At 36.6% G+C, this 26,956-nt stretch overlaps 1 protein-coding gene across 2 annotated transcripts in view; it reads left to right on the top strand.

The window, feature by feature from the left end:
• GNB4 (G protein subunit beta 4) overlaps positions 1-26,956 on the top strand; it is a 60,128-nt gene that overhangs the window by 24,136 nt on the left and 9,036 nt on the right. The window contains exons 2-8 of one of the 2 annotated variants that reach the window (XM_079921296.1): positions 4,988-5,085; positions 16,232-16,270; positions 16,981-17,087; positions 19,250-19,313; positions 20,956-21,118; positions 22,164-22,230; positions 22,333-22,534. In XM_079921296.1, the coding sequence (XP_079777422.1) occupies positions 5,029-5,085; positions 16,232-16,270; positions 16,981-17,087; positions 19,250-19,313; positions 20,956-21,118; positions 22,164-22,230; positions 22,333-22,534 (699 nt within the window). In that variant the 5' untranslated portion in view covers positions 4,988-5,028. The remainder of the gene's footprint in view (positions 1-4,987; positions 5,086-16,231; positions 16,271-16,980; positions 17,088-19,249; positions 19,314-20,955; positions 21,119-22,163; positions 22,231-22,332; positions 22,535-26,956) is intronic. The other variant, XM_079921297.1, reaches the window with a different exon arrangement.

Below are 26,956 nucleotides of genomic sequence, written 5' to 3'. Positions count from 1 at the left end.
GAGGCTGTTTGCTGAATGAAAATGAATTATAACTTTACAGTAGACGTGAATACACTGATCAATCTTAGCTTCGCTAATAGCGGCATAAACATTAAGTTCATTCTGATGTATTGTAATATGAAGTCTAGTCTCACCTAGAAGTATTCTTGCCAAATACATTGAACTTGAATATCATGTAGCCTGTAGATCTAACTTCCTTCCAGTTCATAGGCAGTATAGAGTATAGAGAAACAAGTTAAACAATACCATGGGAAGTAAACAGAATGTGGGACATTCTACAGGACAGCTGTCTCCAATAAGTCAATTAGCATAGAGGAAAAAAGAAAGCAGGAGATGGATTCTTCTGGATGGAGAGATTTAAGAGATAAAACCAAATATATAGTCCTTTAATTGGATCCTAATTTGAACAAATCTGATGTAGAAGACATTGGTGGAATAATTGGGGAAATTTGAAAACGCACTGGGTATTCGCTACTAAATAGTTGGTGTTAATTTGGGAGGTTTGTTAATGGTATTATGGTTTAGTAGGAAAATGTCTTGATATTTTTGGAGATGTGTACCTGAAGTGTTTAGGGGTAAAGTATCTTTTTTCTTTTATAAATTTATTCATTTATTGGCTGTGTTGGGGTCTTCGTTGCTGCTCGCGGGCTTTCTCTAGTTGTGGTGAGCGGGGGCTACTGTTGGTTGCGGTGCGTGGGCTTCTCATTGCGGTGGCTTCTCTTGTTGTGGAGCACAGGCTCTAGGCGTGCGGGCTTCAGTAGTTGTGGTGCACGGGCTCAGTAGTTGTGGCTTGCAGGCTCTAGAGCACAGGCTCAGTAGTTGCTCCGCGGCATGTGGGATCTTCCCAGACTAGGGCTCGAACCCTAGTTGCAATGGCAGGCGGATTCTTAACCCCTGTGCCACCAGGGAAGCCCTAGGAGTAAAGTATCTTGATGTCTGTGATTTTTAAAAAATTTGTTTTATTGAAATATAGTTGATTTATAATGTGTTAATTTCCGTACAGCACAATGATTGTTATACACATATATATATACACACATTGTTTTTCATATTTTTTTCCATTATAGTTTGTCACAGGATTTTGAATATAGTTTCCTATGCCACACAGTAGGACCTTGTTGTTTATCCATTCTATATATAATAGTTTGCATCTGCTAATCCCAAACTCCCAATACATCCCACTCCACCCCTCTCTCCTTGGCAACCACAAGTCTGTTCTCTGTGTCTGTAATTCTGTTTCTGTTTTGTAGATAAGTTTATTTGTGTCATATTTTAGATTCTACATATAAGCGATATCATATAATATTGGTCTTTCTCTGTCTGACTTCACTTAGTACGATAATCTCTAGGTCCATCCATGTTGCTGCAGATGGCATTATTTAATTATTTTGTATGGCTGAGAAATAATTCCATTGTGTGTGTGTGTGTGTGTGTGTGTGTGTGTGTGTGTATCTTTATCCATTGATGTCTGTGATTGACTTTAAAATACTTCAGCAAAAACAAAAGATGGAGCAAATACAGTAACAGTATTAACAATTTGTAAACCTTCACGGTGGACATTATGGATGTCTGTTATATTAATTTCTCTGCCTTTCTCCGTGTTTGAAATTTTTCTTAATAAAAAGACTAAAACAGGGCTTCCCTGGTGGCGCAGTGGTTGAGAGTCCGCCTGCCGATGCAGGGGACATGGGTTCGTGCCCCGGTCCGGAAAGATCCCACATGCCGCGGAGCGGCTGGGCCCGTGAGCCATGGCCGCTGAGCCTGCGCCTCCAGAGCCTGTGCTCCACAACGGGAGGGGCCACAATAGTGAGAGGCCCGCGTAGGGCAAAAAAAAAAAAAAAAAAAAAGAAAAAGAAAAAGACTAAAACAATCGAGAAAGAGTGAGAGGTTGAGTGTACTAGGTGAAAAGGGATAATCAGAAATGTAAGATTACTGAAAAGATAGGGAGAGATAGGATTTAAATCTCAGGAGGAGGAATTGACCCAAATGACAGAAAAGTCAGCTTCTCTATTGTAACAGAAGGGAAGGAGGAGCATATGATGAGTCAGTCCTCTATGTATCATTTTGTAAAACTAATAGTGGGAAATTGAAACAGTTCATGTCTGGTGGCTTCTCTTTTCTCTGTGATATAGAAGGTAAGCTCACTTGCTGCAAGAGGGGTTGTGAGAAGATCAGAAGCTGGCGAAGGATGCAAAGGAGCTGAAATTGTTGATATTGAGTGGACGTGATGGGTAAAAAGCTGCATATGGTAGCCAGGTGGTTTTGAGGGCCCAGCTAGATTGCTGATGTGAACTTGTAGTAGAACTAACTTGCTCCGCTGTTTGACTTTTCAATCAGTGTTTGATAGATTGAGTGCTGGCTGAAAGAAAGTACAGAGTTGGATTCATCGAAGTTGTGATTTTTGTCAGTTGAATGTGACCAAATAGAAGGGCAGGGGAAACTAGGGTACTGGCAGAGTTGTTGATGAAGTGCTGGACCTGAAATTCAGCCTGTGTGAGAAGGGAGTGCAGCTTGCAACTAGAAGATGAATAAGTTCTGGAGATCTAATGCACAGCATAGTGAGTGTAGTCAGCCACGCTGTGTTTTATACTTCAAAGCTGCTAAGAGACTAGATCTTAAATGTTCTGTCCACAAAAAAGAAATTGTAATTATGTGATGTGATAGAGGTGTTAGTTAACGCTTTGGTGGTAATCATACAGATATATAAATATCAAATCAACATGTATGTCTTAAACTTACACAATATTATATGCCAATTACACATACCTCAATTTTAAAAAAGGGGGAATTGCCACAAACTCACTATATTTCACATTGGACCCCTCATCTTTCATATGAACCTTCTCCCTGTCATGGACTCTAAAGGGTCTGGGATTTTACCTACTTATAAGCTAATAAATTAGCCTGTTAGTGTTTTGTGGATGCTGGCAGAAGACATAAGACTCTTGGGTCAGAGACCAAGGACTTTATTACTCGCAGCACCCCAAGTAGCATGGCCTGATGTTGGTTTTTGCCCGTTCCCCATGCTCCTCAGTCCCATGGAGGTGACCCAGGTGTGCCTAGATGGATGCCACATATGCATTGGGTTTGCATCGCGGTCTAGAAACACTGAGCTTAGGGAATTTACCACTTTGACAGTAAGAAGCAGCAAGGTCTCTCTTTGTCTTGGGGCAGACGTCGTCTCATCCCTCAAGGTTGCTCACTCCAAATGCAGCCTTGAGAAATGGCTTAGGTAAAAGTGACTAGGGCCTTGTTATTTTGGCATACACAGCAAGAATGTGCAGGGATGCTCAGGGCCCCATGGCCTCTCCTAGTATTCCCCCTCCATAGAGTAGTGGTGGTGATGAGGGAACTGCTTCCTCTTTGTCATTTCTATTCGCAGTACCTCCATCCTTTTGGCACCCAAGCTGGAAAATTTCATTCATTTGGAACAACTCATAGTCTTTCCTGGATAACTCTTGTGAGCTGCAGATAGCTCCTCTTTAGAGGGTCCCTTGTGTGTGTGTGGCTTTGGGGGGTAGAAAGGCAGTAGAATTGGGTAAGAGGTGGTTTTGAATGCCCTTAAAAGTTATATGAGACCTCTCTGAGCCCCTTGATATACCTACAGAAAGTCATTCTGTAGAAAGAGAAAAACAAAGCAGGTGTGAAGAGAAAAGCAGGACAGGTAGAGAAAGAATACTGCCAGTTTCCAGTCTCTGTTTTCTTCCTGAGGTCATAACATCCTTGCCTTTTACTTCTGGGATTCATGCTAAATGCTTGGAATGAATTTTCCTTTAGTTCTTAGATTATTTTCAGGTTGGTTAATTTACTGGAGCATGAAGTGTCTCAGGTGCTAGAGGTGTAGCAGAGTAAAGTGAGCAAAGTCCCTGCCTTAAGGAGCTTACACTCTACTAGGAGGAAGCACACAACAAATAAGCAAATACGTGTTCGATGGCATTGAGTATTACAGTGAAAAATAAGACGGGGTAAGGGGCCTAGTTGGGTACATATGTGCTATCAGTGAAGGTTGCTCTGAGAAGGTAACATTTGAACCGAGGTAAGGGTGGAAGCAGTGAAGATATCGGGGCAAGCAAGAGGGTTCCGGGCAGAGGTAAGAGCAAGTGCAAAGACCGAAGCTGGAGCCTGCTTAGTGTGTTCAAGGAACATCAAGAAAGCTTTCGAGTGGCTGGAGCAGAGAGGGGGAGGGGGAGGAGAGAGATGAGGTCAGAGGGGGTGTGTGTAAGAGACTGTGTAGGGGGCTCTGTGGGTCAAGATAAAGAGTTAGATTTTGCTCTGAGTGGAGTGAAAAGCCATTGTAGGATTTAAAGCAGAAGAGTGACTTGTGTTTTCAAAGCATCTCTGGTTACTATATTTAGAATAGACTGGAGAGTGGGCAAGGGCAGTAGAAAGGAGACCAGGTGGATGATGGTGTCTTGGACCAAGGTAGTCAAAGTGGAGGTAATCAGAGTTGGTCAAATCCTGGATATTTTTTGAAGGAATGCCTGACATGATTTGCTGATGGATTCGATGTAGGGTATGAAAGAAACAGAACAGAGCCGTTAAGGATGACTCCCAGGTTTTTGGCTTAAACAATTGGAAGGATGCAATTGCCATTTGCAGAGATGGGGAAGACTTAAGGGTGGTGTGGGGTTCAATTTTGAAATAAGTTGAGGTGTCTGTTAGGCATCCAAGTGTGGATGTCTACTGGTGCCCTTGAAACTGTTGTAAAGTATTTCTCCCTGGACTCCATTCTAGTACTGATTCTCTATAATTAAGTCTTGAATACTGCAACTCAAGCTGTCTCTTCCTTCCTCTGATCCCATTCCTCCATAAAATCCTTTAGCAAATAATCTAGATCTATATTTACTGAGCAGTTTTAAGTTCCAGTAATAATTATCTCACTTGAGTTTCAGAGGGACCAAAAGGAAGTTACATGTCAATATTTAAAAAACAGATTAATATGTAAATGGAGAACTGAGTCAGTTTGTCTCTCTTTCTTTTTGAATAGTGACTTTCATTTGTTAGTTTCTGAGGTAAACAAATTCAAGGATGAGTGAGCTGGAACAGTTGAGGCAGGAAGCCGAGCAGCTGCGGAATCAGATCCAGGTAAGAGCAAACTTTTTCATTTTGAAATTTTAACATTTTTATGTAATACCAGCGATGAACAAAATTTGTGCATTAGTTTATCAGTCTACGTATATTAAATAATTTATAAGGTGAGAAATGGTCAATTTATTTTTATCATGCCTCTAAAGAACTCTCCAAAAATCATTCCTAACAAATACCTATGTGGACCAACGGCCCCTGTGTCCCTAAGAAGTTAATAGTGCACATGTAATCTCTGCTGACATGATAATACTTCTCTTCTACTCACACACCTGGAATCATAGTTTGATTTTTGGTATGTTGAGGCATAATGTAATATCATAATGTTACACAATATCATAATATCACATACTGTAATCTATTAGAAAATTAATCTCTAAACCATTAGATTGCAGAAAAACATTAAAAATGATTAGTGGCGTAATGAAGATGTCTGCCATCTTTACTCTTGGAAATCAACTCAAAACAGTAAAGAGCATAAGGAGCAAATACAAGCTTCATCCTTAACAAAATTAAAGACACTTAGAACTTCAAAACCTAATAGAGTGGGGAAAAGTTGTCAAATGTTAGGGTGTGGAAAGGCTCTGAGAGAGGGTTTCTGCAGCTGTCAATCTCATATTCCCTCAGGGACAACATCGTTCCTTTCTTTTGGAACAGTGAAAACAGATGCTTCCCTGGACTGAGAAATATCAAGGAGGGCAGAGATAAACATGAAAGGATATAGACATGCTGTCTTTTAGGAAGCCTCTTGGTGAGAAGGTAGAGGAGAGACCGAATTGTGTGTAGCCTGCTGCTGCCTACTTCTTTTCACAGGGAAAAAGTAAGAGCTAAACAACTTACAAATATAAATGAAAAACTTCATAACGAAGCATGGAGAATCCAAGTTATTAGTAACTTGGAACACTGCTGTGATCTGTCCAGTATGAATCTTTGGCAATAGCGATTTCAGAATTACTTATCTAATTTAAAAGTGAAGAATAAGAAAAAAGGAACAATCATAGGATCTATGCAAAGATATTACAGGAAAGAGATGAAAGGAGCAGGAAAAACAAGGGATGGGGGAAGAACACTCAGCAGAAAAATGTTGGTTCTGAGCGGATTAAAATCATAATCATTCTAATCACCAGGAATTCAAGGAAGTTAATGATTTAGTTGTGAATGAGAACTCTGAGTGGATACCTTAGGTGTCTGAACAAACCTGTCAAAACAAAGGAGGGATTTATTTTTTCTGGGATGATTAGAGAAGGCTTCATAGGCTAATCTCTGAGTTAAGATGTTGCTACCACCACCAGAATGGATTCTCCACCATCTCTACTTTGTGTCCCTTGCTCCAGATGCTGAGCAGGAATGACTGATTGGCCAAGCACATTGGTCACATGGCCGTCTCATTTTTTAAAATCTTTTCTCTGTATCTGTAAGCTTGGATTTTTGTTTTTTGTCTTTTTTTAACTTGCACATATAAGTGAGACTATGTGGTATTTGTCTTTCTCTGTCTGACATATTTCTCTTATTGTAATGCCCTCAAGGTCCATCCATGTTGTCACCACAAATGGCAAGGTAGTCTTTTTTTATGGCTGAATAATATTCCATTGTGTGTATGTATGTGTGTGTGTGTGTGTGTGTGTGTGTGTGTGTGTGTGTGTGTGTATGTATCTCACATTTTCTTATCCTTTCATCTGTCAACAGATACTTAGGTTATTTCCATATCTTGATTATTGTAAATAATGCTGCAGTGAACATGGGGGTGCATATATCTTTTTGAGTTAGGGTTTTTGTTTTCTTTAGATAAATACCCAGAAGTGGAACTGTTGGATCATATGGTGGTTCTTTTTTTAATTTTTGAGGAACCTACATACTGTTTTCCATAATGGCTGCACCAATTTGCAGTCCCACCATCAGTGCTCAGTGTTCCCTTTTCTCCACACCCTCATCAACACTTGCTATTTCTTCTCGTTTTGATGATGGCCATTCTGACAGATGTGAGTTGCTATCTCATTGTGGTTTTTATTTGCATTTCCTTGATGATTAGTGATGTTGAACACATTTTCATGTACCTGTTGGCCATCTGTATGTCTCCTTTGGAAAAATGCCAGTCAGACCCTCTGCCCATTTTATTTATTTTTATTATTTTATTTTTTGGCTACATTGGGTCTTCATTGCTGTGTGCAGACTTTCTCTAGTTGTGGCAAGTGGGGGCTGCTCTGTTGTGGTGTGTGGGCCTCTCACTGCAGTGGCTTCTCTTTGTTGCGGAGCACAGGCTCTAGGCATGCGGGCTGCAGTAGTTGTGGCTCATGGGCTCTAGAGCACAGGCTCAGTAGTTGTGGCACACGGGCTTAGTTGCTCCGTGGCATGTGGGATCTTCCCGGACCAGGGCTCAAACCCGTGTCCCCTGCATTGGCAGGCGGATTCTTAACCACTGCGCCACCAGGGAAGTCCCCTTCTGCCCATTTTAAAAATCAGATTATTTGTTTTATTTTTCTGTTGAGCTCTATGAGTTCTTTATATGTTGTGGATATTAATCCCTTATCAGATATACGATTTACAAATATTTCTCCCATTCAGTAGGTTGCCTTTTCATTTTATTGATGGTTTTCTTTGCTGTCAGAAGCTTTTTAGTTTAATGTAGTCCCACTTGTTTTATTTTTGCTTTTGTTATCTTTGCTTTTGTGGTCAAATCCAAAAAATCATCACGAAGACTGATGTCAGGGAGCTTACTGCATATGTTTTCTTCCAGGAGTTTTATGATTTCAGATCTTGCATTCATGTCTTTGATCCATTTTGAGTTAATTTTTGTGTATTATGTAAGATAGTGGTCCAGTTTCATTCTTTTGCACGTAGCTGTCCAGTTTTCCCAGCACCACTTATTGAAGAGACTGTCTTTTCCCCATTTTGTATTCTTGGCTCCTTTGTTGTAAATTAATTGATCATATATGTGTGGATGTATTTTTCTGCTATCTGTTCTGTTCCGTTGATCTATGTATCTGTTTTTGTGCCAATATCATACTGTCTTAATTACTATAGCTTTGTAATATAGCTTGAAATCAGGGCATGTGATGCCTCCAACTTTGTTCTTCTTTCTCAAGCTTGATTTGGCTATTTGAGGTCTTTTCTGGTTTTATACAAATTTTAGGATTGTTTGTTCTATTTCTGTGGAAAATGTTATTGGGATTTTGATAGAGATTGCATCGAACCTGTAGATTGTTTTGGGTAGTCGGGACATTTTAACAGTACTCTTCCAGTCTGTAAGCACAGAATATCTTTTCATTTATTTGTGTCATCTTCAATTTCTTTCATCAGCGTCTTAGTTTTCAGTGTACAGGTCTTTCACCTTCTTGGTTAAATTTATTTCTAGGTAATTTATCCTTTTTGATGCAATTGTAAATGGAATTGTTTTCTTAATTTCTCTTTGTGATAGTTCTTTATTAGTGTATAGAAATGCAGTTGATTTCTGTATATTTATTTTGTATCCTGCAACTTTACCAAATTCATTTATTCTCAGTTTTGATGGAGTCTTTAGTGTTTTTTTGTATATAATATCATGTCATCTGCAAGTAGCAATAGTTTTACTTCTTCCTATCAAATTTGGATGCCCTTTATTGATTTTATTTCTTTTCTTTGCCTAATCACTCTGGCTAGGACTTCCAATGCTATGCTGAATCCAAGTGGCAAGCATGGGCATCCTTGCCTTGCTCCTGATCTTAGAGGGAAAACTTTCAGCTTTTCACCATTGAGTATCTTATATATGTCATATATGGCCTTTATCATGTTGAGGTACATTCCCTCTATATCCACTTTGTTGAGAATTTTTATCATAAATGGATATTGGATATTGAATTTTGTCAAAAGCTTCTTATGCATCTGTTGAGGTGATTTTATGATATTTATCCTTCATTTTGTTAATGTGGTGTATCACATTGATTGACTTGTGGGTGTTGAACCATACTTGCATCCCTTGAATAAATCCCACTTGATCATGGTGTATGATCCTTTTGATGTGTTGTTGAATTCTGTTTGTTAATATTTCCTTGAGGATTTTTGAATCTATGTTCGTCAGGGATATTGGCCTACAATTTTCATTTCTTGTGGTGGTCTTGTCTGGAGTGACTGGCCAGTCACTTGGTCATGTGCTGATCTCATTTAATGCTTGTAGCAACCCTATGAGGTAGATGATGTTACTTCGTAGCTGAGGAGACTGAGCCTCAGTGAGATTAAGTAACTGGCGAAGGTAACATAACTATGAAGTGGTAAATCAGGACTCAAGCCAGGTGTATTTTGGTTCCAGAGCCCGTGCCATAGGTACCCCTGTGGCCCTGCCTCCCCATCATGTCTGCTAAGATCTGGCTCTGTAGCCTGTGCTATAGCATTATGAATCTGGTGGTCATTCCCTGAACATGCATTGCTCTTTTCCACTTTGTTGCCTTTTATCAAATGGTTTCCTTTGCCTGGAATTATACTACCTCTGCTCTAATTTTGTTCCTGGGACTTGTATTCATTGAATCCTAGTCTTCCTCTAAAAAACCTCACCAGAGTCCTGCACTTGGATTTCTTATTCTTTTGTTGGAAGGCAGCGTTGCCTGGTGGAAAGGACATGGATTCCATCTTTTAATTATTTTGTGGCCAGGACGTGTTTACAGCTTTTTTTGATGCTTAATGTCTCTGCCCACTATATAGGTTTGCGGAGAGGAGTAAACAAAATGACATGTAAAGGATTTAGATCAATGCCAGTAAGTGGCAGTTCCTTACTTGTACAGCCCTTTGGATTTGTGTTACAAGGCTGATTACAGCCCACCTGATATTATCGTTCCTTGTGCACATTTGTCTTTACTACCTGTGCTTGGCTGGGAAATTCTGTGTTTTAATTATCTTTGTATCTCACCAGCATCCAAGCAGAATGTCATGGGCATAGTTGCTCACTGAATCATCTTCCGTGATTTCAAGTAACCATGTGTATGTAAAATACCATGTACTTTTCTTATCAGTTTAATCATGTCATGCTATATTTAAAGACCATTTCTTCCTTCTTTCCTCTTTTTCCCCCTTAATTCCAGAAATATATTTTAACTATATATTTAACTATGGTATAAACACATGACATAATAGAAATGTATGCTATTTGGTGCAATACATGATTCATTTAAAAAGTTTATTTTATTTTATATTGGAGTAGCATTGATTATAATTCATTTTAAGTTAAAAAAACAGAAATAGAGAAAATGTAGATTGTCTTTTGTAATTGTTACTTGTTTGATTTGGAGTGAGAAACACCACTTTTATTTTGCAGAAAGATATTAATATCAGAGCTTTATTTTTTAAGGTGGGCAATAAGGAATTCAGCTGTTAATTGGGAATGATTCTCTTAATATTCTGTTTTATAATGGATAAAAGTGTTCATAAGTTCAGTAATTTTAACTTGCAGTGTTTTAATTGTGTTGTTAATATTAAGGTAAGCTCTATGAGGGCAGGGATTTCTGGTTTGTCTACTGCTCTATCCATGGTGCCTAGCATAGTACCTGACACAGTGTGCAACAGATTTTTTTATTGAATGACTGAATTAAGAAAGATGATCTAAACAGTGATAGTTCATTTTCATAAAGCTTAAAATCAGAGAGCTCTTTTTAGAATTGTCTTCTACTCCAGCATTTTTGGACATGGCTCAGGCTGTCACTGTTGTTTCTGGAAATTCTTTTCATTGTAGGAAAGTGGGCTAAATTATTCCTTGCCAAATGAGGTTTCTAAACCCACAATCTGAGAATGAGAGAATCAAATCATATGTTTGTGTAACTACTTATGAACACCCTTACATAGAAATATTCTAAGTGCTTATAAATAGGTTGAAAAGGCTGCCAAAAAGATTGCATACTTATCCAGTCTTTGTTGCAGACGGTGGCAGGCATCCCCTGGCTGAATGGAACAGGTTGTCCTTTGGGGACAGTAATTCAACAAATCGTGTGTGCCTCTCTGCACAGAAGCGTGCACAGCACACTGGGGAAGAACAAAGTTGAAGACAACACTACCCTAACCTTTGGGGGAAAAAATTGGAACAAATCTAGTAGGAAGAATTAATTGTGCTTCCCATGTATATGAATCCTCTAAATTTATTATTAACTGATAAACTTGATTTAAAACATTTTGTTGCTTATTAAACATGTTCTTTGTTTGCCGTTACTTATTTTGTTTCACTATCTTCTGTTTAATAATTCTCTTCAGTTTGTGTAAAAATTTAAGGTCTTTTTGAAAGACTACCCTATAATACTTAGGCAAAAACACCTGCTTACATGTAGGGAATTTGCTTTTAATATAAAAATATAACTCATTATATAAAAAATTATTTTCCTGACCTACCGTATCTTTTTATCATGTTAGATCAAAAGTATTTTATTTCTGGGCTTCCCTGGTGGCTCAGTGGTTGAGAGTCCGCCTGACGATGCAGGGGACACGGGTTCGTGCCCCAGTCCAGGAAGATCCCACATGCCGCTGAGTGGCTGGGCCCGTGAGCCATGGCCGCTGGGCCTGCACGTCCGGAGCCTGTGCTCCACAATGGGAGAGGCCGCAACAGTGAGAGGCCCGTGTACCGCAAAAAAAAAAAAAAAAGTATTTTATTTCTAATAACACCTGTATACAGTATATTTGCAAAGTATTTTAAAGAAGTGTTATTTTTTAATTAAAAAATTTTAATTGAGGTATAGTTGTGCAATATTATATAAGTTTCAGATGTACAACATAGTGATTCATAATTTTTAAAGGTTATATTCCTTTAAAATATTCCTTATTTTAAAGGTTATATTATAAAATATTGGCTATATTCCCTGTGTTGTGCAATATGTCCTTGTAGCTTATTTATTTTATACATAGTAGTTTATACCTCTTAATTTCCTAAGCCTATCTTGCCCCTCCCTCTTCCCTCTCCCCACTGGTAACCAGTAGTTTGCTCTCTATATCTGTAAGTCTTTTTCTTTTTTGTTGTATTCACTAGTTTGTTTTATTCTTTAGATTCCACATCTAAGTGATATCATACAATATTTGTCTCAACTAAAAGCTGCTTCTTTGAAAACATAAACAAAATTGATAAAGCTTTAGCCAGAGTCATCAAGAAAAAAGGGAGAGGGCTCAAATCAATAAAATTAGAAATGAAAAAGGAGAAGTTACAATGGACACCACAGAAATACAAAGGATCCTAAGACACTACTACAAGCAACTATATGACAATAAGCTGGACAACTTAGAAGAAATGGACGAATTTTTAGAAAGGTACAACCTTCCAAGACTGAACCAGGAAGAAATAGAAAATATGAACAGCAGAATCACAAGTACTGAAATTGAAACTGTGATTAAAAAGCCTCCAACAAACAAAAGTCCAGGACCAGATGGCTTCACAGGCGAATTCTATCAAACATTTAGAGAAGAGTTAACACTTATCCTTCTGAAACTATTCCAAAAAATTTCAGAGGAAGGAACACTCCCAATCTCATTCTATGTGGCCACCATCACCCTGATACCAAAACCAGACAAAGATACCACACAAAAAAGAAAATTACAGGTCAGTATCACTGATGAACATAAATGCAAAAATCCTCAACAAAATACTAGCAAGCCAGATCCAATATACATTAAAAGGATCATACACCATGATCAAGTGGGATTTATTCCAAGGATGCAAGAATTTTTCAATATCTGCAAATCAATCAGTGTGATACACCACATTAAGAAATTGAAGAATAAACACCATATGATCATCTCAGTAGATGCAAGAAGAAGCTTTTGACGCAATTCAACACCCATTTATGATAAAAAACTCTCCAGAAGGTGGGCATAGAGGGAACCTACCAACATAATAAAGACCATATATGACAAACCCACAGCAAACATCATACTTAATGGTGGAGAGCTGAAAGCATTTCCTCTAACATCAGGAACAAGAATGTCCACTCTCACCACTTTTATTCAACATGGTTTTGGAAGTCCTAGCCATGGCAATCAGAGAAGAAAAAAATATATAAGGAGGACTTCCCTGGTTGTCCAGTGGTTAAGACTCTGCCCTTCCACTGCAGGGTCTTAGTTGCGGCATGTGGGATCTTTTGTTGTGGTCCACAGGCTCTTCGTTGCAGCGTGCAGCCTTCTCTCCAGTTGTGGCACACAGGCTCCAGAGCGCATGGGCTCAGTAGTTGCAGTGCGTGGACTCTCTAGTTGTGGCACACAGGCAAAGTAAGTCAGAAAGAGAAAGACATACCATATGATATCACTTATATGTGGAATCTAAAATATGGCACAAATGAACCTATCTGTGAAACAGAACCAGATTTGCAAAGATAGAGATCAGACTTGTGACACAGAGATCAGACTTGTGGTTGCCAAGGGGGAGGGGGGAGGGAGAGGGATGGACTGGGAATTTGGAGTTGGTAGGTGCAAACTATTACATTTAGAGTGGGTAACCAACAAGGTCCTATTGTATAGCACAGGGAACTATATCCAATCTCCTGGGATAAACCAAAATGGAAAAGAATATTTAAAAAAAAGTATATATGTGTAAAACTGAGTCAACTTGGCTGTACAGCAGAGATTGGCACAACATTGTAAATCAACTCTACTTTGATTTAAAAAAATAAAGTCTACTTTGTTTGATATGAATATTGGTACTCCAGCTTTCTTTTGATTTCTGTTTGCATGGAATACCTTTTTTACATCCCCTCGCTTTCAGGCTGTATGTGTCCCTAGATCTGAAGTGGGTCTCTTGTAGACAGCATATGTACAGGTCTTGTTTTTGCATCCATTCAGCCAGTCTGTGTCTTTTGGTTGGAGCATTTAATCCATTTACATTTAAGGTAATTATCGATATGTTCTTATTGCCGTTTTGTTAGTTGTTTAGGATTTGTTTTGGTAGGTCTGTTTTCTTCCCCTTTTGTTCTCCTGTGATTTGATGACTATCTTTAGTCTTGTGTTTGGATTGCTTTTTCTTTTTTGTGTGTGTATCTATTGTAGATTTTCACTTTGCGGTTATCATGAGGTTTTGATATAGCAGTCTATATATATACAAGATTGTTTTGACTTGCTGGTCTTTTAATTTCAAATATATTTCAATTATCCTGCATTTGCATTCTCCTCATGATTGCTGGTTTTGATATCATATTTGTTTGGGGATGATTTTCTACCTTTACTCTATGTTTGCCTTTACTGGTGAGCATTCCTTTTTGTAATTCTCTTGTTTCTAGTTGTGGCCTTTTCTTTTCTGTCTAGAGATGTTCCTTTAACATTTGTTGTAAAGCTGGTTTGGTGGTGTTCTGCCTATGTTTTCATCTAGGAGTTTTATGGTTTCTGGTCTTACATTTAGGTCTGCAATCCATTTTGAGTTTATTTTTGTATATGGTATTAGAGAGTGTTCTAATTTCATTCTTTTACATGTAGCTGTCAAGTTTTCAAGTACTATGTATTTTTTAAAATATTTCTGAAATGACTTGGGTTATACTGTAAATACTCTTCCCATCACCTCAATTTCTAGTTGCCAGAACAAATAGAAGGGAACTCAGAACTCTTGCATTTTGGTGATGCTTATTAACAAATATAACTCTGAATACAATGGGCTTATTAAATCAGTCTAGTTCAGTTTATTGGGGGGATGCAATTAAAAATCTTTTAACCATAAACCAAAAGTATATTTGTGCAATAGAATAGAATTGTGTGTCTATATATAAAGCCATATATCTATGGCCAATTGATTTTTTAGCAAGGGTAACAAGACAATTCAATAGGGAAAGAATAGTCTTTTCAACAAATATTGCTGGGACAGCTAGATATCCACATGTAAAAGAATGAGTTTGGACTCATACCTCATACCATATATAAAAATTAACTCAAAATGGCACCTAAATGTAACAGCTGAAAGTGTAGAATTTTTAGAAGTAAACCTAGTTGTTAATCTTTGTGACCTTGAATTAGGCAACAGTTTAATATGACACTAAAGCACAAGCAAGAAAGAAAAAAATAGATAAATATACAAATTGGTCTTCATCAAAACTATAAAAACTTGTGTGTCAGAGGAAACTATCAAGAAAGTGAGAACTCAACCTACAGAATGGGAGAAAATATTTGCAAATCATAATCTGATAAGGGTCTAGTATCCAGAATATATAAAGAACTCCTATAACTCAACAATAAACACATAACCCAATTTAAAAATGAGCAAAGAAGTTGATAGACATTTCTCCAAAGAAGATATCCAAATGGCTAATAAGCGCATGTGAAGACACTCCACATGAAAAGATGCTTAGCATCACTAATCATTAGGGAAATGCAAATCAAAACCACACTAAGATGCCATTTGACATGCACTAAGATGGCTGTAATAATTTTTTTTTAAGAAGAAGAAGAATAAAAAGACAAGAACAGTGTTGGTGAGGACATGAAGAAATTAGAACCCTCATACATTCCTTGTGGATATGTAAAGTGGAGCAGCTACTGTGAAAAACCATTTGACAGTTTCTTAAAATGTTAAACATAGTTGCCGTATCACCCACCAATTCCACTTTTAGGTATATACCCAGGATAATTGAAAAGGTATGTTCAAAGCATCATTAATCATAAAACCAAAAAGTAGAAACAGCATAAATGTCCATCATATTAACTAATGGGTAAACCAAATGTCATATTTTTATACCGTGGAATATTACTCAGCCATAAAAAGAAATGAAATACTGACACATGCTACAACTGAATGAACCTTGAAAACATTACACTAAGTGAAAGAAGCCAGACACAAAAAAGGTCATATATTGTATGATTCCGTTTGTATGCAATGTCCAGAATGAGCGATCCATTGGAAAGTAAATTAGTGATCACCTGGGGATGGGGGAAGAGGGAATTGGAAGGTATAGGGATTCTTTTTTGGAGTGATGGAAACGTTCTGGAATTAGGTAATGGGGATGGTTGCACAGCATTGTAAATATGCTAACCAACCCAACTACACACCTTAAAAATGATTAAAATGGTTAATTTTATGTTATGTGAATTTCATCTCATTAAACCTTTTAAAAATAAAGATTGTGTGGTACAGTAAGAAGTATATTTCAAATCTATATTTCCAATGAAAGTATTATTTTAAATCATATCTAGGGATTTCCATATCTAAATGTATAATTATCTTTCTTTACTTCAGGATGCTAGAAAAGCATGTAATGATGCCACGCTTGTTCAGGTAAAATTTTTATTTTTCCTCAATTCATTTTATTAATTCACATGAAACTGCTTGATACTGATGCAAATGATGTTCAGATTCTCTTTATTAGTGTTTAATTGAAAGGAATATGAGATCTCTATTTAAAAACACTTTGTAATTTGTCAGATGCTGGTAGAAGTGCTTTTTAAAGCATACCTGTTAAAATGGAAGTCCGAAAAAATACAATAAAAATATGTACGTTCATATAGTATATGTTTCTTTTTAGGTAGCTTCTGATTCTTTTGATATGCCCTGGTTAAGATCTTTTTTTCTCATATAAACTATTAGGAAGGTTTCATTAGTTTAATTATTATTGATCATTTTTATTAAGGAGATATTTTATGTGTTGTTTAAATATAAAATTGGCTTTCTTTAGATAGTTAAAATTAGAAATGTTTTACTATTTGATCATCTATTAGATTTTTATTTGTAGCTGATTTTTAATAAGGTTGGAAGGTATGTCTGTTCTTTTTACTAAATAGTCTACAGAAGATGTTCTCGCTGGAAGGTGTGCAAATATACTTTTTCTTGAACAACATATTAATCCTATAATGACTCTAGGAATTATTAAAATACCTTCAATAGCTATAAATTTGTTTTATGTCTGCTTTTTTGCCTATTAATTGTTTCTACTTTATTTTCTGAGCTATGTCTAAGGTAAAGAATGACATTCTCGTCACTTCCTGTAGATCACGTCAAATATGGATTCCGTGGGTCGAATACAAATGCGAACAAGACGTACACTGAGGGGTCACCTAGCTAAAATCTATGCTATGCACTGGGGATATGATTCGAGGTTTGTACCTGCCATTTTCAGACTGTGTGCAGAATTATTTTTGTTGAGTCATCATTTGCATTTTCTTTTTAGAAACAACCTATATCTATGAAGTATTTGCAGAAAATGCATCTAATGTGAACGCTTTGCTTTTAATAAAAGTATTCATTGATACTTTAAAAGTTTAGAAACCTTTAATATGGAAAACAGATTTACCTCTCAGAAATATCCTTTATCAAATGATTTAGGCAAAGCGTTTAGGATTTCTTTTCTTTGCAGTGGGGTATTATACTTTTTTTTTTAACATGCCAAGGCAGTTTTATTGTGTATTAACATTGAAATTTCAGTTAATAAGGAAATACTTGTTGAATATTGCTATGTACAAGTTACCAGATCTTGCCGTAATTATTTATTACCTAAATTCACAAAGGATGGAATTACATAAAACAATGACATTTTTGAATACATCTTTTATTCCCCTAACCCCATCATACAAGTGTGTGTACACACACACACACACAGCCGCCATCTGGAGTGCAGTTGGATGGTTGGTCTTGATGATTTACTTTGTTCATAGGGTCACAGTGTGGCCTGTGCTTTTTCCAGAGTGTCTGGCACTGCTTCCATAGTGGTTGACTTGTTCCTTTGATTTGGTTCATCTAATTGGGAAAAAGTCTTAACTAAAAAATTATTTTTTAATAGAAGTTGCATACTTTTTCTCTTCTTCCAGGAGAACCTAAAAATGTTGCTACCTGTTGCTAATGCCTGGCACATCTTGATGTAAATAAGATACTTGAATACAGTAATATAGAACTTGTGCCTCTTAGGAGGGAATAAATAAAATTATATAACTGGCAACTGACATAAAGCTAGGCCAAATGTTTTATTCTTTTTCTTGAAGAAGTTTAAGAAGTAATCTGCCCATTGAGATAGCAAATGTGTAAAATACAATCACTTGAAACAATGTTAATGGTTCTTACTTTCTTATAGTTTTCTCAAGACTATTAATCTTAATAGAGAACCCAAAGTGTCAACAGAACCTATCTCACATTGTCTTTCTACCCATTCTGATTATCAACTTGTAACTTAATGTCCTTCTCAACTCAATGCTGATGATGCCAACTGATTTTTGAAGAACTTCAGGTTCCATCCCATACCCTGTGGTTAGATCTTCCCTTTCATAAAACTTACAGTAATTGCTGCATAAGAACCTGATGTTATTTACCTACAGTGAAGGGTGATGGGGACAGGAAGGTGATTCTTTTCACTGTATATCTATCCTTTTGTAGTTTTTGAATTTTATACCATAGTGAAAAATAAAATTCCAAAACAAAACAAAAAATTCAGTGGCAGGTAACTTAGTCAAGAGTTCATATTTAGCCTGGCAAACAGAGCTTTCTGTAGTTTAAGCCCAGTCCCCTTTTCTAAACTGTTATTCCCATTTCTTACAAACTCTGTGTAACTGGGAAATTCACAATTCCTGAAATACCTGTTGTATTTTTCCACTTCTTGCCATGGAACATACCCTCCTCATAGAACACAGACTTCTCTATCTTTAGCTTTCGAAATTCCATTTTTTCAAGACTTGTTTTCTTTTGCAAGACTACTTGAGTAACCCAGTTAGCACTTATTTGTCCCTCATTTGTTTTCCTATGGCCTTTATTTTATACCACTCCTCTGACTATTTTCATTTACCTAATTTATTTTATTAAATGTCTTATCCCCACCAGATGATGGAGGGCCCCAGGGTAGGCGGTATAGCCTGTTTTGTACCCATAACACTGCCTTGCATTCACAGGCTCTCTATTGATATTTTTAGATTGAATGAAATGTGGTTCTTAGGCTTATATGTACTCTACTGTCATTATATTTAAGTCAGTACATACTAAACCAGTCAGCTAATAGCTACCAGAATCTTGAATAAGAACTAGAATGTTGTTACCATGAAAAAGTTGTTATAACCAGAGACATTTCTAGTAAAATGTCTAAAAATATTTAATGTTGAAATTTTTTGGCATGCAGAATAGATTTTTTTTTACCTTGTGAGAATATTTTCTGGTATCAAGTTTTTAATTCGAAAAATTATTTTTGTCTTTTCTGAACTGTTCTACATTAATGCAATGCATAATTTAAACTACTTTTTTCCTCTAAATGTCACATTATTTTTGTGTTTGTTCCTCTAGGCTACTAGTCAGTGCTTCCCAAGATGGAAAATTAATTATTTGGGATAGCTATACAACAAATAAGGTAGAGTTTCTTAATCATCCTCTTACATAACCTTTTATTTGGTTTGATGTCCACCAATTCTTTCCTTTATTCTATTACTTCAAGCTTTAATTTCTTTCCAGGATAAATTTACTCCGTTAATTTTAACTCAGATCCTTTCTTTAGACCTAGTGTTTGCTTTTAATATTTAACCTTTTCTTTTTATTCCCAAGGACAACTACAGGAATATAGTTCAGTGTGTCTTATTTGAGTCCCATATTTCATACTTGAATATTAGAAGACAGTGTGCATCAGTTTTACATATAAATGATTTTTTTAAAAGGTCCCATTTCCTAATGTGACAGCGACCCTGCAATTTTTATTTTTAGTTGTGGATAAGCTAGAATGTTTTCACACTAGGCATTGATTTGTGTTTCTGGACTGCTCAGAAGATACAGTAGATTGGAGGCAAATTACAACTTGTTTAGATCCCTTGGTGGTAAAAGCCAGTGGGTCCTCTTAATATGTCCACTGGAAGGAACCCCTGACATAGAGGTGTTGAGTGGTCATGAAGAAGCTCCAGGAAAATGCTCACAAGTCAAATACTTCTAGATTCTGTGTGCACTTATACCACTGTTTCTAGTAAAGATTTAGAAGTACTATTTTGTGAAATAAACAGTAACTTCAGCCTGGTTGAGAATTTAAAGCTAGCTAAGACACATTTGTAATATAATAGTTTTTCTGTATCAATCAGAATTGAGTGTGACTTTCAACTATATTTTCCTAAAACAGAAAAATATTCTTTTAGGTTAAGTGAGAGCATAGTAATCCCACGATGTGTTGATTCTGTGTATGGGCCACTTAGCCTTTATGTTCCCATTCACATTAAACTTTGCTACCTGACCTGCAAATGCTTGGTGTTGGGTAATAAGGCATCATACAGTTGTATGAGTAGATCAGTGCAAACTATTACCATTGTTTGAATTCGAGCCCAGAATATGTGTTATTAGAAGGTCATAGTTCTTTGTGGAAGAACCACTCTGTTCAACTCCAGTACTTGTATTATTCAGTGTTATGTTAGAGGAAATTCATCTTTTGAGCACCAACACAAAAACAAAAAATTTTGTTAAGTTCTTTAACATTTACACTTAATATTTCAAATGGCTCTGTTAGTGTTGAAATGTCCTACGTCCTTGTTATTCTTAAAAGAATACTTTCTGAAAAGAGCACTTAAATCCAAATGATTTGATAATAATACAGAAGATATAACAGGCATTTCAGTGTGCATTAGTATTTTATTTTATTTATTTATTTTTGCGGTACGCGGGCCTCTCTCTGTTGTGGCCTCTCCCGCTGCGGAGCACAGGCTCCGGACGCGCAGGCTCAGCGGCCATGGCTCACGGGCCCAGTCGCTCCGCGGCATGTGGGATCTTCCCGGACCGGGGCACGAACCCGTGTCCCCTGCATCTGCAGGCGGACTCTCAACCACTGCACCACCAGGGAAGCCCTAGTATTTTATTTTTTATTGTTCACTTTCTCAAACCATTTCATTTTTGTTTTACTTGGCCTATTTTTTAAGTACATTTAAATTGCAGTAATATTTGCTTCATTGTAAATAGGTTTGAAAAATTAATGACTGTTTTTGTACTCTTGACTTAGTTTTTGTGTTGTATTTGTCCTATAGATGCATGCTATTCCTTTGAGGTCCTCCTGGGTGATGACCTGTGCTTATGCTCCCTCTGGTAATTATGTTGCTTGTGGAGGACTGGACAACATCTGCTCTATATATAACTTGAAAACCAGAGAGGGAAATGTGAGAGTGAGCCGAGAGTTACCGGGTCACACGGGTGAGCATCACTACATATTGTCCTTTTCTCCTAAACCTGCTTCCTCCTGAAGAATGAGCTGATCAAGGAGAAGGAGTGACAAAGTGAGATCAGCTGGCCAAAGGATGCATATTAATCAAGTGAGAGTAGAAATTACCATGAATCTGGGAAACACTGACTTTCTATAATTATACAAATGATGACCATACTTCTATTTTTCTTTCAAAAAAGTATTGTTTTTAATATTGTACATCAACTATACATCAATGAAAAAGAAAGAAAATAAATAAATAACTCCAAAAAATAGTATTGCTTTTGTAAAAATTATAAATTTATTGCGAAAAATTCAAACAATAATGAAAAATACAAAAAGAAAGCAAATATAATTTTCTGTATTCTCTGCAAACCTATAGCAATTATGGGATTTTGGTGCTTAATTATGTAATTGAAAGTGTGTATCAAGATACATTTATGAAGTATTTTTCACTATGTGATAGTGCATTCAGTGTGCACACCATAGTTCAGTAATATAGTATTTGGTTAGCAGTGTTAATTAGGAATTTATCACCACTCACCAGGTTTCAGCCTCTCTGGATTCTTGGAAGTACTATTTGGCTGTGCTTTTTACACAATCTTAATAATGGTATTGTTCCTGAAATTTCCATATTTTGAAGCACAGATGAATTCTGAGCATTTGAGTGCCACCTTTCCTTCCCTGAGGTTTTTAAAATATTTCTCCAAGGTACTTAACCAAGTCTGCTATAGATTATAATAGATATTTGTATTAAGGAGTATCTTTCTCTTAGGTAATTGTAGTAGGTGGAAAGGACTGTGTCTTTTACACAAGTTTGTAACTGAGTCATCAACACAGTAAATACCTAAGAGAGTTTGTTGATAAAATTCAGTTGCAGGCAGCATAGAGTTGGAAGTAATTAAAAGTAGAACTATAGATTATATTAACAAACACTTGCCCAGGTATTATATGTTTAAAAATATATATTACTGTTTCATACGGTAATTGAATTAATCAGTGATAACCTAACATTTGTTACTCTCTATGCTGTAGGCTACTTGTCCTGCTGTCGTTTTTTAGATGACAGCCAAATTGTTACAAGTTCAGGAGATACAACTTGGTAAGTTTATTCCAGAAGATTACTGATTTTGAGGTTGAGGGTGGTAGTAGGAACTAATGTAAGAAAAGAGCAGTCATTAATTATTTCTGTTTTTAATTATAGTGCTTTATGGGACATTGAAACTGCCCAGCAGACCACTACATTCACTGGGCATTCTGGAGATGTGATGAGTCTTTCTCTGAGTCCTGACATGAGGACTTTTGTTTCTGGTGCTTGTGATGCCTCTTCAAAATTATGGGATATTCGAGATGGAATGTGTAGACAGTCTTTCACTGGCCATGTGTCGGATATTAATGCTGTCAGTGTAAGTGAAGAGCATTTCTAAGGAAAATTTATTGTGCGTATAAAGTGTTGAACTCTACAGTATGATTTTAACAACAGATTCCCTTCAAGCATTCTTATAAATAGTATGCTTTTGTAACATTTAACCCCCAAATAACAAGGGTTTGATTTTTTTTAATGGAAAGGTTTTAATCCATAGGCCTAGGTCCTTATTTGCAGGTAATCAGGAATAAGTTTTTTTTTTTTCTCCCAGATTTAGAGGGATAGATCATCTTGAGCAAACAAGCAGATCATGAGTATCAACAGTGTGTTCAGAGGAGAACAAAGTCCCATATCTCTGGGTCAAGGGAACAACCCAAAGAGAGACAGTCAGGAAGACAGAGGCAGCTGTTCAGTGTAGAGAGTATAGCTTTTGAAGTCAGCAAACTCTGGATCTTAGTTCTGCTGGGAACCAGCTGTGTGAGATCAGGTGGGCTACTTAACCTCTGTGAGCTACACATTCCTCAGTAGGAATAATGCTACCTACATTAAAGAATAATGTGAAGACTAAATGAAACTATAGACTGGATGCTCAATAAATGGTATAAATTATTTATAATCTCCTTCATATTGAAAACAAAAACCCTCAAACAGGTATCCACAAATAGATTAAGCCAGACAATAAGTACTTAGTTCTTATTTCAAAAAAGTATTGTTTTTAATATGGTACATCAACTATACATCAATGAAAAAGAAAGAAAATAAATAAATAACTCCAAAAATGAGAATGAACTAGTCATATGTCTTTATAAATTAAAACTAAAATGGCATTTTGAATGACAATCAAAATGATTTATCAAACAGTCAGCATTGAGGAGAGGGATATTAAGAGGAGGTGGGATACCGCTTGACTTAGGTAAATTGTCCTATGTGGATCAGATGCCAAAATGTATAGATATGACTAGAATTTCCTAAAGCACTGTAATTGCAAGTGTTTATGGGTGTAAGATACACTCTAATTTTGCAAGAAGATATTTTTTGGGAAAAATTTGTTTTTATTTATCATGTGCATATTGAAAGTCAATTTTATATAATCTTTAGAGAATATCAGAGAAAGTAAAGGCTTTGTTACCCCCACCCCCTATTAGGCCAACCTGGTTTAAGAGTAGAATTTTGGAATAGGCAAATGCAATCCTCTCCATCTCTCATCCCACCACGTTTATCACGTTGATGAGCTTCTCTTCTGTTCCTAGTTTGCTACAGATTTATCAGGAATGAGTGTTGAAGTTTATCAAATGTCTTTTCTTCATCTATTGAGATGATCATGTGGTTTTTCTTTTTCAGTCTGTTAAATGGTGAATTTACGTGGATTAGTTTTCAAATATTAACCCAACCCTACATTTCTAGGACAAACCTCACTTGGTTATAATGCATAATCCTTTTTAGTTACTAGTGGATTTGATTTGTTAAAATTTTAAAATTTGCATCCATATTGATAAGTTATTATATGATTTTTCATTTCTTGAAATGTTTTTTCAGATTTTGAAAGGGTTCCCTTTTTTCCACATCCTCTTCAGCATTTGTTTGTAGATTTTTTGATTATGGCCATTCTGACCAGTGTGAGATGATACCTCATTGTAGTTTTGATTTTAGTGATTTTAGTGATGCTGATAATTAGTGATGTTGAGCCATCTGTGTGTCTTCTTTGGAGAGATGTTTATTTAGATCTTCTGCCCATTTTTTGATTGGATTGTTTGTTTTTTTTGATATTGAGCTGCATGAGCTGTTTGTGTGTTTTGGAGATTAATCCCTTGTCACTCGCATCATTTGTAGATATTTTATGCCATTCTGTAGGTTGTCTTTTTGTTTTGTTAATATTTATTTATTTATTTTCTTTATTTTTTTGGCTGTGTTGGGTCTTAGATGAGGCATGAAGGATCTTTTATTGCGGCGCAGGCTCTTTGTTGTGGTGCATGGGCTTCTATCTAGTTGTGGCATGCAGATTTTCTCTCTCTGGTTGTGGCACGTGAGCTCCAGGGCACATGGGCTCTGTAGTTGCGGTACGTGGGCTCTCTCATCGAGGTGCACAAGCTCAGTAGTTGTGGTGCGCGGGCTTAGTTGCCCTGCGGCATGTGGAATCTTACTTCCCTGACCAGGAATTGAACCCACGTCCCCTGCATTGGAAGGTGGATTCTTTACCACTGGACCACCAGGGAAGTCCTTGTCTTTTTGTTTTGTTTATGGTTTCCTTTGCTATGCAAAACCTTTTAAATTTGATTAGGTTTAATTTGTTTATTTTTGTTTTTATTTCCATTACTCTAGGAAAGGATCCAAAAAGATATTGCTGCAATTTATGTCAAAGGGTGTTCTGCCTATGTTTTCCTCTAAGAGTTTTATAGTATCCAGTCTTATGCTTAGATCTTTAATCCATTTTGAGTTTATTTTTGTGTGTGGTGTTAGAGAATGTTCTACTTTCATTCTTTTCCATGTAGCTGTCCAGTTTTCCCAGCACCACTTATTGAAGAGACTGTCTTTTCCCCATTGTATATTCTTGCTTCCTTTGTTGTAGATTAATTGACCATAAGTGTGTGGTTTATTTCTGGGCTTTCTATCCTGTTCCATTGATCTGTGGATCAATGGAATCAAGTGTGTGTTTGTGCCAGTAACATACTGTTGTGATTACTGTAGCTTTGTAGTATACTCTGAAGTCAGGGAGCCTGATTCCTCCAGCTTTGTTTTTCTTTCTCAAGATTGCTTTGGCTATTCAGGGTCTTTTGTGTTTCCATACAAATTTAAAAATTTTTTGTTCTAGTTCTGTGAAAAAATGCCATTGGTAGTTTGATAGAGATTGCATTGAATCTGTAGATTGCCTTGGGTAGTATACTCACTTTGACAATATTGATTCTTCCAATTCAAGAACATGGTATAAGATTTCCTTTTTTATGGCTGAGTAATATTCCATTGTGTGTATGTATATGTGTGTGTCTGTGTGTGTGTACGTGTATATCTCACATCTTCTTTATCCATTCTTCTATCGATGGACACTGATGTTGCCTCCAGATCTTGGCTATTCTAAACAATGCTGCATTGAACAGGGTGCATGTATATCTTCTCCAATTAGTGTTTTTGTTTTCTTGAGGTAAATACACAGAAGTGAAATTGCTGGATCATATGGTAGTTCTATTTTTAATTTTTTGAGGAACCTACATACTGTTTTCCATAGTGGCTACACCAGTTTACATTCCCACCAACAACACATGAGGGATATTTTCTCCACATCCTTGCCAACACTTATTGTCTTTTTGATAATAACCATTTTGACAGGTGTGAGGTGCTGTCTCATTGTGGTTTTTATTTGCATTTCCTTGATGATTAGTAATGTTGAACATTTTTTCATGTGTCTATTTGCCATTTGTATGTCTTCTTTGGAAAAATGTCTCTTCAGTTCCTCTGCTCATATTTTAATTGGGTTGTTTGTTTTTTTGATATTGACTTTTGTGAATTCTTTGTATGTTTTGGATATATTGTTTGCAAATATCTCCTCCTATTCAGTAGGCTTCCTTTTCCTTTTGTCAGTAGTTTTCTTCACTGTGCAAAAGCTTTTTCTAGTTTGATGTAGTCCCATTTGTTTATTTTTGCTTTTCCTTGCCTGAGGAGACATCCAAGAAAAATACTGCTAAGACCACTGTCAAAGAGCATAGTGCCTGGGAACTCCCTGGTGGTCCAGTGGTTAGGACTTTGCACTTTCACTGCTGAGGGGGGCCTGAGTTTGATCCCTGGTCAGGGAACTAAGATCCCACAAGCTGTGCAACATGGCCAAAAAAAGAAAAAGAAAAGAAAAAAGCATATTGCCTGTGTTTTCTTCTAGGAGTTTTATGATTTCAGGTCTTACGTGTAAGTATTTAATCCGTTTTGAGTTTATTTTTATATATGGTGTGAGAAAGTCATCCAGCTTGATGCTTTTGCATCTAGCTGACCAGTTTTCCTGACACCATTTATTGAAGAGGCTGTCTTTTCCTCATTTTATATTCTTGCCTCCTTTGTTGTTGACTGTGTGTGCATGGGTTTATTTCTGGGCTTTCTGTTCTGTTCCATTGATCTATGTGTCTGTTTTAGTGTCAGTAACATACTGTTTTGATTACTATAGCTTTGTAGTAGTTTGAAATCAGGGAGAGTGATACCTCCAAAAAATTTCTTTATATTTTTAAAAAAGTAAAAAATATTAGAATGCAAATGACAAACTATAAAATATTTGCCACAAAGAAGATAAATTTATATTCTTCATTTTATTCCTACACATCAGCAGGTACTAACAGAGTAATACAGATGACCAATAGATACATGAAGTGATTTCCTCTTTGTAAAAAGTGTTGAGTAGTGCCACAGTATCTGAGAAAGGGGATTCACAAACTAATGCATAGTTTTCTTTACTACTAGCTTAACTTTATAACCTAGCCTAACTGGA

The sequence above is a fragment of the Stenella coeruleoalba genome (genome assembly GCF_951394435.1).
Source record: "Stenella coeruleoalba genome assembly, chromosome: 5".
NCBI classification, from domain to species: domain Eukaryota; kingdom Metazoa; phylum Chordata; class Mammalia; order Artiodactyla; family Delphinidae; genus Stenella; species Stenella coeruleoalba.
This window is presented reverse-complemented; position numbering and strand designations above follow the sequence as displayed.